Source organism: Erinaceus europaeus, chromosome 13, assembly GCF_950295315.1.
Source record: "Erinaceus europaeus chromosome 13, mEriEur2.1, whole genome shotgun sequence".
Classification (NCBI taxonomy): domain Eukaryota; kingdom Metazoa; phylum Chordata; class Mammalia; order Eulipotyphla; family Erinaceidae; genus Erinaceus; species Erinaceus europaeus.
Window position 1 is genome coordinate 40,573,221 of NC_080174.1, and position 14,440 is coordinate 40,587,660.

General features: G+C 47.1%; 1 protein-coding gene across 2 annotated transcripts in view; it reads left to right on the forward strand.

Annotated features, from left to right (window-relative positions):
- Nucleotides 1–14,440, forward strand: part of MAN1C1 (mannosidase alpha class 1C member 1) — a 190,513-nt gene that overhangs the window by 166,674 nt on the left and 9,399 nt on the right. For both annotated transcript variants that reach the window (XM_060205570.1, XM_016187928.2), the window contains exons 6-8: nucleotides 150–276; nucleotides 5,326–5,419; nucleotides 11,231–11,346. In XM_060205570.1, the coding sequence (XP_060061553.1) occupies nucleotides 150–276; nucleotides 5,326–5,419; nucleotides 11,231–11,346 (337 nt within the window). The remainder of the gene's footprint in view (nucleotides 1–149; nucleotides 277–5,325; nucleotides 5,420–11,230; nucleotides 11,347–14,440) is intronic.

Below are 14,440 nucleotides of genomic sequence, written 5' to 3' on the forward strand. Positions count from 1 at the left end.
GTTACAGCCCCTCTTAAGCCCACAGAGTCTGCTAACACAGTCTGGCACACAGTAGGTGCTCACCCACTGAGCGTCACCACCACCCAGCAGAAGGTGATATTGTAACCCCTGTCATCAGGGACTGATAACAGTTGCTTTTGTCTTCCCAGCGGTTCTAACCGGAGCTGGGGCTGGGCTATGGCAGGGAGCAGCAGCATCCTGGCGGAGTTTGGATCCCTGCACTTGGAGTTCTTACACCTCAGCGAGCTCTCTGGAAACCAGGTCTTTGCTGAAAAGGCAAGTCCTCCCCCCTGCTCCCTTCTAAAGCAGCTCCTCCCTCTTCTCCCCACAGAGAGCAGAAGAATGAACAACTCAGCCCAGCTCAGTAGGAGTGTGGGTGGGGAACCCAGACAGCCTCCCACCACCACTGACAGCAAATCACTACTTGTAGAACAGTGATCACCCTCCCCCATGTCAGGTGGCCAGGCAGATGAGTGTCGGGAGTAGTCAGCATCTGTAGAGGCCAGGGAAGAGACAGATGCCACAGAGAAGTTTTTCGCCAGTACTTGGTGGCAACAATACATGTGAAATTTGGAGAAAGCGCAGTAACTGAAATCTAGGCACCAGTTCACATTGGCAGGAATTGACCACCTGGTGCCAAAGTCCCCTTTTCAGAGACATTTAACTTTTTCACATGAGATCTGCCTGCCTTTTCCCTCCAGATGCCCGTCTAGCTTGTGCTGCCAACAAGCTGGCAGAGTGGGTTTACCCTGCAGCAGAGGGTTACGTCTGCTCCTTCTCATTGCTGCTGGTGGCTGGTTAAAGCCACAGGGGTGACAGAGTGTCCAGGCTGTCATCTTATCCTGCAGGTTACCTGGCTTTCCAGAAAAAGTGGTCTCCTCAGGGGAGCTGGACAATGGCACACTTGGCTAAGTACACATAATACATGAGAACCCAGGTTTGAGCCCCTGATTCCCCCCATCTGCAGGGAAGCTTCATGAACAGTGGGACAGATATATATATATATATATATATATATATATATATCCCTCTCTGTCTCAATGCCTCTCTCAATTTCTCTTTCCTTTCAAATAAAAAGAAAGAATAGGGAAAAAATAGATGGAAAAAATGGTTGCTGGGAGCAGTGGGTTCATTGTATAGGCACCAAGCCCCAGCGTTAACACTGGTGGCAATAATTTTTTTTTTAAGTAAATAAAGCAGTTTCCCTACATTCCAATCCTGAACTGTCCCACTATCCACAAGTGTCTCTGTGGCTAGAACCCTAAATCTAGGATGGGAAGCACACATACTTGCACACATACATATACACATACACACAACACATAGCATAGAGGCACTTAAGCTCCATCAGCAATTGACCCTTTTTGAGTCTAGGCTGGTGACATGTCATCCATGAGCTCTAAGAAAGACTCCTTGGGGAGCCCCAAGTTGAGCACAGATGTTATTATGCACAAAGAAAGACTCGGGTTCAAACCCCAAACCCCACTTGGAGGGGGAAAATTCACAAGCAGAGAAGCAGATCTGCAAGTGTTTCTCCTCTCCCTCTCTATGTTCCCCTCCCCTCTCAATTTCTCTTTGCCCATGCAAGTAAAAAGAAAAAAAAGAAAGACCCTTGAACTCCCCCTCCCACAGACCCCCCCCTCCATGTTAGCTTCTTAGAAGGCAAGATGGCTGCAAGAGCAAAGACTCACAGTGGCTTCCAGTCTCCTGCCAGTCACCCAGCCTCCATACAGCACCTGGCATACCTGCAAGGAAATAGGTCTCTGGGCTTCACACTAGGCCCAGGAATCAGCATTTTAATAGACACTTTTGGCACGAGATTTAGGACCACTGCCTGTTGATTGTGGAAATCCAACCCACATTTTTTTCTTCTTTTTTTTTTATTGATTTAATAATGATCAACAAAACCACAGGATAAAAGGAGTATAATTCCATACAATTCCCATCAGCAAAATTCCGCATTCCATCCCCTCCATTGGAAGCTTTTCTATTCTATTTATTTATTTATTTATTTATTGGGAGATTAATGTTTTACAGTCAACAATAAAATACAGTAACAAAAAATAAAATACAGTAGTTTGTACATGTGTAACATTTTTCAGTTTTCCACATAACAATTCAGCCCCCTCTAGGTCTTAGATTTCTCAGTTTTCCGCATAACAATACAACCCCCACTAGGTCCTCTGGCATCCTTTTTGGACCTATACTCTCCCCCCACCCACCCACACCAGAGTCTTTTACTTTGGTTCAATACATTAAACCCAGTTCAAGTTATGCTTTGTGTTTTCTTTTTTTTTTTCTCAGCTTTTAAAAAAAAATTTATTATTGGTGATTTAATAATGATCAGCAAGATTGTGGAATAAGAGGGGTATAAGTCATACAGTTCCCACCACCGGTGTGCCGTATCCCATCCCCTCTATTGGAAGGTTCCCTATTCTTTATCCCTCTGAGAGTATGGACCAAAAATCTCTGTGGGGTGCAGAAGGTTGGAGGTCTGGCTTCTGTAATTGGGAAGCTTTTCTGTTCTGGGAGTATGGACCCAGGATCTTTATGGGGTGCGAGATAGGGAGGTCTGGCTTCTGTAATTGCTCCTCTGCTTGACACGGGCATTGGCAGGTAGATCCATACCCCCCAGCCTATTTCTGTCTCTCCCTAGTTGGGTAGGGCTCTGGAGAGGTGGGGATCCAGGACATATTGGTGAAGTCATCTGCCCAGAGAAGTCACCAACCCACGTTTTTTGAGAAGCTTGGAAAAGGCTTTCCAGCCTCTGATTACCTCCTCTGCCCCAGGGCTCACTGCTGCTCTTAAACAGCCCTTCCTATTGTCAGACCTGCCTTCAGGAGTCTTCCTCATGAATCCAGAGATCTCTGCCTCCTGGTGATACCCCACTTTGAACACTCTTGGGATGCCTTCCATCCTATTTCCTGACAGATTTTATTTTCTGTTGTTTCTCCCTACCTCCAAGTCATCCCACCTTAGTCCAAGTACAGCCTCCTGCTTTCATTGTTCGTTACAAGTGTTTGTTTAATCATTTTATTGGAGGGGGGTTAATGATTTGCAGTACAGTTGTTGACACCTGAGTACAATTTCTTGTCTCCCTGTGATAGGTCTCTACAGAATACTCTTATCCCCAACTTAGGTCCTGGTGAATGGTAGTGAAAAAGAGGTAGGTTTCCCCCCCCCCCCACTTTATTGGGAAAGAGTAATAGTTTACAGTACAGTTGTTGATACATAGATACCCCTCTTCCTCCATGATAGGTGTCTGCTAGACATTCTCTCCCCCAACATAGGTCCTTTTCCATCATCATGCCCCAGGACCCCAGCGCCCCTCTAGCCCATCCCACAGAGCCCTTCCCTTTAGTGCAATACACCACCTCCATTGCTCTGGAGACAAACTCCTCTAGGAAGATTTTGACAGGGTCAGCAAGAGTGGCACGAGGAGCTCACTCTAGTTCTTGACTAGTCTTGAGTGATCTGTATCTCTAATTCTCCCCAAAACTCTAGGGAGTGGTTCTGTCTGGTAACCCACATTTTACAGAGGAGATAACTAAGAGTGAGAATTTAAATGAGAAAGCTGGGACTTTGGTTTCTTGGTACCAGATTAGTACAACAGTCTCCTGGCTTCTTCTCTAGAGTCCAGATTCTTTCTGTTTCTCTCTGCATTTGCATTCTCTAGCTATTTTCAACCCCCTACTCATACCTCCCACAGAGAGGATTATTGGCAGTCAACAAACTGGCCCTAATTCTAACAACGCCCCGCACCCTCCAGTGGAGCTAATTTAGCCTACTTCACCACCAGGACAGTGAGAATAACTCAGGTACAAGCACATTCCTGTCCCCATAATGGACTCCATTAACATAAATGGATATGAAATCTGATGTAGCAAAGCAAAGTGCTATCCCCTGAAAGAAAGGTCTGACAGCTAAAAGGCAGTTCTCTGTTCCTCACCTTGTAGATAAATCTATGAGCATGATACAGTACAGTCCCTGAGGGCCTTTCCTGCCCCAGGGTTCTGTGGTGGGAGGATTACAAGTACTGCCAGGGAGCAGATGCTGGTGGAGGAAACCTTCTCTTGCTTTGAGGCCCCAGGGATTGTAAACCCAGCCTCTTCTGGCTCCAGGTGGTGCCTGGGGCCTGCTGCATGTGGTCAGGGAGCCCTGGCTCTCACCCTGGTCACTTACCAACTGGGTGACCATAGGCAAGTGAACAGACTCCTCTGAGATTCAGGCATCTCACCTGCTGAGCTGAGATAAAGCTGACATAGGTTGCTAGAAAGGGTGGAGACCGTGGATATGATGGGTCTGACTCAAAGAGACATTGATGGCCACTGTAGTAGTCGTAGTTGCGGTTGTTGCTGTTATCTCTCAGAGCCTAGAGAGTCCAGACTGCTTCTCTGCAGTGACTCCTGTAGTGCTGGATAAAATAATATAAGTTTAGGGACTAGGCAGTGGCACACCTAGTTGAACATACATGTTGCTATGTAAAAGGACCCCAGTTCAAGCCTCAGTCCCCACTTGTAGGGAGGAAGCTTTATGAATGGTGAAAGTAGTGCTGTAAGTGTTGCTCTTTCTCTTCCCCTCTCCATCTCCCCCTTTCCTCATTTTTCTCTCTGTCTCTATCCAAAATAAACAAAATATTTTTTTAAAAAAAAACATAATTCTAGGCTGAATCAGTTGAAATGACCAGTACTGAACCATTTATGACCTACTAAAAGGGAAACTTTAGAGCTGGAGAAATAACTCACCAGGTTAGGCATGTGCTTTGCCACATGTGAAGCCCTGGTACCACATGGAAGTACTATGGCACTGGAGGAAGCTCTAGTATCATGCTATATCCTCTCTCTCTCTCTCGTTCTCTCTCTCCCTCTCTCCATGTATGTATGTGTGTGTGTGTATATATATACAGGAAACCCAGAACACTGAAATTGCATATTATGAGGCCCAGGTTCTGTTCTCTCCCCCCCCCAAAAAAAAGAATTCTATTACCCCTTACATGTTCTCCTTGCTCCTAAGAAGACCCACCCCTAAAAGTGGCAAATTATGAGGAAGAGATGAAATGAGAGCAGGGGCCCGAGCGGTCAGTCCAGAGGTGGTGAGTGGGTCAGGTTCCACCATGCCAATGTGCAGCCACACCTACTCTTGGGCACAAGGACAGACAGTCTCGCCACTACCATGTTGGAGCCTGCTGTTGCTTCTGCAGCTCTCCCTGCCTCATCGGAACGGATTCCTCTGCAGATACAAACCACATGTCCCATCCAGGCAGGCTGAGATTTGGCTGACTTCTTCAGGAAAGTGAATGGAGACCTGATGTCCATCTCTTGGCAGGTCAAGAACATCCGAAAAGTTCTCAGGAAGATTGATAAGCCCTTTGGCCTCTACCCCAACTTCCTCAGCCCGGTGAGCGGAAACTGGATGCAACGTGAGTACAGAGACACTGCCATTCCTTCTGTGTTGGGTGCCTGAGCTCAGGAGACAGGGTGCATTTATCAGGGCCATATGCCTCAAGGAATCACTCAGCTTCCCTGGAGACCATTGCTCTGCCAGGCACCTGGGAGGTTTTCATTGTTGTTATTATTTACTGGGTGACAGATGTAGAGGCTACAGTCTAGGAAAGCCCTGCCCTTTCCATCCCCCTATGTGAGCCACCTCCAGCCTTCTCTCAAGGTCTCATCCATCAGTCTCTTACAATGCACTCCGTACCCTCCATCATCCCCCCAGGCTTCTGGGAGTATTCCAGACAGAACTGTCTACTCCAGATTGGCTCCAGAAAAGGCTATCCCTCCTCTTCAGGCTCCTCTGATCTGGTTCCCACTGCCAATGTTATTTTCTTTCTTTTTTAAAAAGGGGGGGGGGGGCAGAGAGATATCTTACCAGGAAGGCCACCAGTTAAGATAGGCGCCTTGCCTTAACATAGCCCAGACTTGGCACTACATGGCTGTTGTTCTGACTTTAGAGAAAGGTCTGTTGCTGTGACATCTCTCCCTCTTTCTTTGTCTTTCTGTTTCTTTTTCTTCTTCTCCCTGTGCTTCTCTATCTAAACAATAACAAAAAATCATCCTGGGAGTGATGAGTGTACTCAAGAGGTGCTGAATAAAAGAAAAACAAATTTGAAGCAGAGTTCAACTATACATAAAAATCACTCATTTGTTTTTCCTGTGGGGAGACAGGTAAGAGGTGGGTGGGAAAATCATTAATTTATATTTATTACTGGTGTCTTATATCTACAAGAGTAGGTGCTGGGATTCCCTGCAGCTCTTCATTCAAAGGCTTGTTTCTCAACCAGATGGTTGACAGTCACCTGTGGAGCCTCATTCAAAACCCCCACCTCTCCACCCGCTGAAACAGAATGGGGCTGGCAGCTAGCTGAGGCAGAAGAGCCTTGATAAATCTCCTGGGCTCCTGGGATTGTGCCATGTTGGGAAGGAGGAAAGCTCCTAGAAAAGCTCCTAGAAAATCCAATGCTTCTGCCTTGCCTTCCTGGCAAAGGCCCTGACCATGTGGTCACCATCTGGGGGAGGCAGAAAAGTAGCATGTGGTCACCTAAACTGGAGGAAATAGAATCCATGAGCCTGCCTCTGGAGACTTCTCAAAACCTGCTCCAAGCACACCCTCCACTGGTCTCTTTCCACAGACTTTTCTCCTTCCCCAGTCTCCAGCCCTAGTTGTTATGGAATCAGCAAGGTTCAGTGGCAAAGTTGACAGGAGTCTAGTTACTGTGTGTCTAGTGAATTTACTTTCTCTCTTTGAGCTTGCTTTTCTCTCTTGCAAAATGGAAGCAAGCATGTTCTTCCTATTCCACAGAGGAATGTGGGAGTCATGGTCAGATGCTGTAGGAAACAGGCTTCAGTTCATCTTCCAAATATGACAAGGGTTGTCCCAAAAAGGTAATGCACACCCATTACTAAAAATGCACATGCCGGCAGCAGGGATACCATAGAGAAATTGCAGGATCCTATCCTTTCAACCCCAAGAGCCTCTAGAATCTGCAGTCCCAGGAAGCCTGGGAAACTCCACTCAGGAAATTTCCCCCATGGTGACCCCACTCCCAGGTTACCTGTGAAAACTGATTATAGAAATGAAAAGTATGTTTAACCAAAACACAATGCCAGATCCAAAAATGTGAGGGAGGAAATGAAGGTCTGAATTAAAGATTATAACTGCGGGAAGAGACAGTTCAATAATTGTTACTGTTTTTCATTTCAAGACCTGACTGGGTAGAGATGAGCAGCTCTGCTCCAGGACAATACAGCAGAGCCCATAAAGAGAAGGAGAGGGGCTTGGTACTCCAGCCGGAGCTGCTACCTTGGCAAATTACAGGGGAGCCCCCCTCCGAGAAGCATCATTTTCTCTTCAGGCTGCATCCAGGTCGCAGGTCTGGGCAAAGTCAGCCACATATGGAAAATGGTTTCCTATTAATAAAATATGAATCCACAGGCTGCTAAAGAAAGGAGGGTAGATTGTAAACCCCTGTTCCTCCCGGCGCCTGCCTCCTCCCCGGCTTTGACGCCTGGGGTCATCTCAGGTTTTCTGTGGTTTCTTTGCTTGTGTGTGTGTGTGAGAGAGAGAGAGAGAGAGAGAGAGAGAGAGAGAGAGAGAGAGAGATTGTGTATTTTTCCAGAGGTGATAAAATTACCAACTTGCATAAGTAAGTGTGTTCATCACATTATTTTCTCTCCTCACCTCCTCTGTTTAACTCATTTGCAACCACAGAAAATTTCATCTTGCACTCTAGGCTTCTGCTCTTGCCTGCTCCTTATGTCTGCTTGAAGTTGAGTTTTGGGGTGAGGGGGAAGGTCAAAACTCTCTGCCACAAGGACCCTGTCCCCAGGACAAGTCTACCGGGCTCCTCCTGCCCCCAAGCACAGATAAGACCAGCCCCAGAAGAGCCTCTTAGAGCTCAAAGAGCTGCAAGCCCCTCAGTGTGGCCCCTGGAGTGTCTTGTTCTCTATACCCACTGCCAGAACCCCACTCTTTTCAGTGGGAGGGAGGTGGCAAGTCCAGACGCCTTCCCCTCAGCATGCTGATGTATGCAGCCACTCAGCCCTACCTGGAATCCCCCCCTCCCCAGCTCCATTCTGCTTTCCTGCCAGTCAGTCCCATTACCAAGGGTGAGGGAGCTGATGAGGTCAGAAGCAGTGACATCCAGTTTGGCTTTATACCCTGCAAAGACCAACTCATGCTCCCATTTCCCAGTTTACAGGTCAGGAGACTGAAGGGCAGAAGTGACCTGTCCTGTACTAGTGGCTGATCCACATCTGACCCCCACTCCTGAGCTTCTTGTGTACCATGTGATGCTGCAGAGGGGACACACACACACACACACACACACACACACACCTGGAAGCAGCGGGTCTACGTGGGAATGGTCTACCTTAGTTGAGCCTCCATATCACAAACACATGGAAGAGGGGGCTGGGGATGTAGTTCATTGTGGCTTCACATGTACAAAGCCCTAGGTTTAATCTCTGTCACCAAACTAACAAACAGCATCACACCTTTGTGGATGTCCTAGCGTGTCCAGCTCTCCTCTGTGGCACACACTGGCCAGGTGGGACCCTCCACCTTGTCCCTCACATACCCTAGTCACATAATGAAGTCCAAGCACTAAGTATTTGAGACTTTTGCAAGTGTGCATCAAACCTTCCTGTCACTTGCTGGAGGCTTGCTGAGTGTTCACTGGGTGTCATGCAGCCACTGGGCATAAAATGTGAGTAGTATACTGCTGTCCTTTGCCATGAAGAGCCCACTGCCAGGGGCAGGTAGCAGGGAGAAGCCAACAACTTTGCCTGTACCACTGAGTGACACACTGAGCTCTCTCAGTGATGGTGGGGTGGGGGTGCTAAGTCAGATGTGGCCTATACCTATCTCACCCATTCCTCACTCCTCGGTGGGGGGGCAGGTTGTAACAGGCTTACGCAAACACTAGAGAAAACCTTTCTGAGGTGCACCTGTAGAACAGTAAAGACACCCCCCTATGCCAAATGGGGAAGAATATTCCGGGAGAGGGGGGTGGCAACACAAGTGAGAAGCAGCACAAGTACTCTGAGGGTTAGCAGTGTCAGGGTGGTAGAAAAAATGGTGATGGGGGTCATTGTGGGTAACAGTGCCCCAGCTGTGTACCCAGAAGCCAGGGCCCCCTTTGTAGGCTGTGAGCTGTGGGAGGGGATTGGTGGAGGCTAGCCAACTGTGGCCTCCAGCCTTCCCCCAGCCCTGCTCTCACACACACAACTGTGCCAGTCATGGACATGCTGTCAGCAAGCTGGGCTTGACCACTCCCTCTCCCTTTGTTGTTGCCCAAGCTGCACCTGCACCTAGGAACAGGGGTGGGGCCTGCCATACTGCTTTTCTCTCCCCTCTTCACCTAGCCAAGTCCAACCTCCACTGGTTCCTTCTACTCCTCCCAAAGGCTCAGGTTCTATCTGGTCTGGTCTGGTCCTTTTTTTTTTTTTTTTTTTTTGCAAGTGCTTGCTTTTTTCTTAGGTGTGGGGGAAGAGAGAAGGATTAGTGGGTTAGTTTACTGTAGGCACCACCACCCCCACCACCCCCATCTACTTAACCCTCATACTTTTTGTCCCTCTTTCTTCACCTTTGTCCTTTCAATGTGCATCTTGCTTTCATTTTCTGGCCTGCTGTGTATAGTGGCAGACAAAGCACTTTCCCAGCTCTGTGACCTTGCACAGCTATTTAAGTTCTGTCTCAGTTTTCCCATCTGGTAAATGGGGCTAAAATGCCTCTGTTGCAGGAGACTTGGGAAGATTATAGTAATACATAATACAGTGGAATAGGGGCCAGGTGGAGCTGGCACAGTGCACAAGGACTCATGTTCAGGCCCCTGGTCCCCACCTATAGCAGGAAACTGTTACAAGCAGTAAAGCAGTGCTGCAGGTGTCTTTCTTTTTCCCTCTCTCTCTTGATTTCCCTCTGTCCTCTATCCAATAAATAGACAAAATTTTAAGATGCAGTGAAATAATGCAATAAAACCGTTGACTCACACCAGACCCTTGATAAGTGATAGTTGCTGCTATATTTTTCTCTCTCCTCTTCACTCACTTTCCCTCTCTTTCTACCTCCTCTTTCTCCAGAGGACCTGAAAATACTCTTCCTATCCCTTCTACCCACCTCAATCTTCCCTCAGCCCACCCCCCTGCTTAAGTGAATCCTAAAAGAGAAATTGAGGGGGTTGGGCAGTAGTGCAGTGGGTTAAATGCAAGTGGCACGAAGTGCAGGGACTGGCATAAGGATCCTGGTTCGAGACCCCTGCTCCCCACCTGCAGGGGAGTCACTTCACAAGCAGTGAAGCAGATCTGCAGGTGTCTGTCTTTCTCTACCCCTCTCTGTATTCCCCTCCTCTCTCCATTTCTCTCTGTCCTATCCAACAGCAATGATATCAGTAGCAAGAACAATAACAACCACAATAACGATAAAACAACAAGGGCAACAAAAGGGGGAATAATGGTTTCCAGGAGCAGTGGATTTGTGGTGCAGGCACTGAGCCCCAACAATAACCCTGGAGGCGAAATTGAAGTTTGTTCTTTACTGTGTCCATTAAATGCCTTAACATTTCCTGGCTGATAAATTTAGAGTATTCGAGTAACATGTTTTCTGTGCTTCACTCCTGTGGTCAAGTGCTCCTCCAACAAGCAGTCTTGCTCCTGAGACAGTCCCGGAAGAGACCCATCATCCAGCTGCCACTGAGGGTCTTTCCTTGTTGCTGACTCTTGGTAGATGCCACCAGAACAGAGAGTGGAGTCTCAGACCTGATTTTTTCCTCCCTTTGCTCCACTGAACTCCATTTATCCCAACCTGCTAAATTTAAACTCTCCTTTTGCAGAGTCACTCAGCCTCTCCTTCCTCCTTCCCATGGCCTTTTATGAACCTGCCCAGCATTAATTACCATCTTTGTCACCGGGTAATAAAAATCTCTGAACTCTCTGCCACCAGATTATCTTTTTTAAGAAATGCAGCTCATTTTCAGTTAAGAGGAGCCTTGCCATCTTCCGCCTGCTGAAGCAACATGATTTATTGCACCCAGATGAGCCTGTGCACTTTTGCCCAAGACCACCTCGCTCTAGACATCCCTGGCTTCTTGCGCTTCATTGTTTGGAGCTGGGAGCTGCTGACTAAACACTCCCTCCCCTCCTCAGCACATAGCCCTGGCCATGTACCCTGTTAGTCCCACCAGGGACCTCAGCAGATGGAGATAACCTCGATGTCCTCTTCTCACTCACAGACCACGTCTCGATTGGAGGACTCGGGGACAGTTTTTATGAATATCTGATCAAATCCTGGTTGATGTCGGCCAAGACAGATACAGAGGCTAAAGATATGTACTATGAAGCCTTGGAGGTAAGTTCTGGGGGGCTTTTCCCCCCCTTTCCCATGGTGAGCTGAGCAAAATGACAAGACAGCCTCCTCCCCAGCCAGCTTGTACATGCTATCTCCTGACTCTTCCTGAGTAGCTTGAACTTGGAGCCCTGTGAACATCCTCATTTGACAGATAGAAAACCTAGGCTTCAGGAGGTGAAGCCACTTGTCCAAGGTCTCACAGGAAGCTGCAGTTAGTCTGATCCAGCAGCCACAGTGTCTGTCTCTTCAGTTGATGTATCAGAGCCTAGGAAGCAGTCAGACCATGGATGGGGAGCCCCCAAGTGAAGCTTTGAAAACAAAACTTGCAGCTGTCTTCATGGCAAATCACACGTGACATAATTAGCACACCCCTGGCTGGGTGGCACTTCCCTCTGTGGAAAATCCAGCTCTGATGCTTTTCTTCATATGGTTGGAAACCAAGGCTCAGAAAGAGGCTAGTGTTGCCCTGCTGTCCTCACCACTACGGGCCTGTCCACAAAGTGTGGCATGAATATGGGGTAGTGGGTTGAGGTATATTCCTCCAAAGAGGATACTTTAGGACAGAAAAGAGGAGGGGACAGGTAGCCTGAACTATTGGAAAGTGTGTTGTAGAATCCTATCAGCTCATCAGTAAATACCTTTGAGTACAACTAAAGAAAAGGCACTGCACATGTTATAATGTACAAGGGCCCAGGTTTGAGCCCCCAGTCTCCACCTACATGGGGAAAGCTTTGCAAGTGATGAAGCAGTGCTGCATGTATCTTTCTTTCTCCCTCTCTATCTCCCCCTTCCCTCTCAATTTATGGTTGTCTCTATCCAGTAAATATTTTTTTAAAATTTAAGTTTAAAAGAAAAGGCACGGGGAGTTGGGCGGTAGCGCAGCGGGTTAAGCGCACATGACGCAAAGCACAAGGACAAGGACCGGCGGAAGGATCCCGGTTCGAGCTCTAGCTCCCCACCTGCAAGGGAGTCGCTTCACAAGCGGTGAAACAGGTCTGCAGGTGTCTATCTTTCTCTCTCCCTCTCTGTCTTCCCCTCCTCTCTCCATTTCTCTCTGTCCTGTCCAACAACAACAACATCAATAACAACAACAATAACTACAACAGTAAAAGAATAAGGGCAACAAAAGGGAATAAATAAATAAATCTAAAAAAATTAAAAAAAAAAAAAAAAGGAAAGGCACTAAATAGGCTCTGGGCCTCCGTTTTCCCCATAAAGTAATTTGCTTATACTGGATCTATTCTGATACCTCTTTGGTATAAGCTAGGACCTACCTTATGTCCCCTAAGACTAAATATGCCCAACACTCAGTCAGTTCTCCATACAGATGAACTAGGAATGCATGTCCCTCCCCCTCACTAAGCCCTCTTGGCACTGGAAATTAACCAAACTCCTCACCATTTGCCCATGAGCTTATCAATCACATTGTACTCTATCCCTGTTTCTCTCTCAACTCTGGTTCACAGCCTTCCTCAAGCCCACCAAACTCATTCCAACTTCAGGGCCTTTGTACTGGCTGTCCTCTCTACTTGGACTATCATTCAAATGTCTGCATGCCAATCAACTCAAATGATGCTGACATTAACTTTTCTCTGCCACATTCCTCTGATATGTTCTCTTGTTCATTTTTGTCACCATCTAAAAGTACCATGTGCATAATATAATCAATTACATAGTTGATTATTATGTGCATATAGCTAATTAGCTTTTTAAAATATTTACATATTCCCTTTTGTTGCCCTTGTTGTTTTATTGTTGTAGTTATTATTGTTGTTGTTATTGATGTCGTTGTTGTTGGATAGGACAGAGAGAAATGGAGAGAGGAGGGGAAGACAAAGAGGGGGAGAGAAAGATAGACATCTGCAGACCTGCTTCACCACCTGTGAAGGGACTTCCCTGTAGATGGGGAGCCGGGGGCTCGAACTGAGATCCTTACACCGGTCTTGCACTTTGCGCCACCTGCGCTTAACCCACTGCGCTACCGCCCGACTCCCAATTAATCACCTTTTAATTGTCCTCCCAAATAAAGTATGACTTATCTAAAAAACATGGATCTTATTTACTTATTCACCCTGTATGCCTGGCTTCTAAGACAGTGCCTTGTATACAGAAAGAATATAGTATTTACTTTGTGGACAAATAAATTTATAAGCTCTAAAAATATGTAGAGAAGGAAGGATGGATATAGAGATGAGTGGATAGATTGGGTGGGTGAGTGGATGGATGAAATATGGATAGATAGAAGGGTGAGATTAGAAGAAATGGGTGGATAGGTGGATGGATGCATGGATGGATGGATGGATAGATGGATAGATCAATCAGTGAATGTGGTTAGATGAGTGGATGGATGGGTAAAAATGGGTCTCAACCCTCAGAGCCCATGAATTTGATCAGAAATTCAAATGAGGTTCATTGAAACAGACCCCCAGGCCCTTTAAGATGTGGACTCAGTGACAAGTTTTTCCTGCTTCACAGTATCAAGACCTCAGTCATGAAGCAGCTATTAGGTCTCCAGTCCCAGCTCAGTCTGGCTAAGCCCTTCCAGCCCAAGCTGCCTTTAAGCTTAGACCACAGCCAGAATCTCCTGTGAGAGGATCAGCGTGTCTGGCCAGCATGTGCTGCCAGGTCCCCCTTTCCTTGCAGAGTAAACAAATTTCACTTAAGCAGCCTGGTTCCCTGCCCTCAGGGCACACTGTAGTTGAGGCTTCAAGGGAAGAAATGGTCATGAATTATTTAAGAAGCAGGGGGCTGTATGGAAAGAAAGCACTTGATTGAACAGCAGAAAACTCAGCTTTGCTCCCCACATTTGATCTCCCCAGTGAAGTGCCTAGAGTGTCCCTGACCCTGAGAAAATGGGCCTGTGGCAAATTTGGGGCTTTGAAGAATATCCTGGTGGTTCTCAACCTTGTCAGCATGTTAAAAATCACTGGAAAGCAGTAGAATCCTGGTGCCCAGACAGCACCTCAGGAAGATAAAATCTGAACCTTTGAGTGAGGGTCCAGGCAACAGCTGCCTGGAGGGCGGTGTGTGTGTGTGTGTGTGTGTGTGTGTGTGTATAAATTAGCCCAATAGATAGTGGAGGCTACTGCAGAGG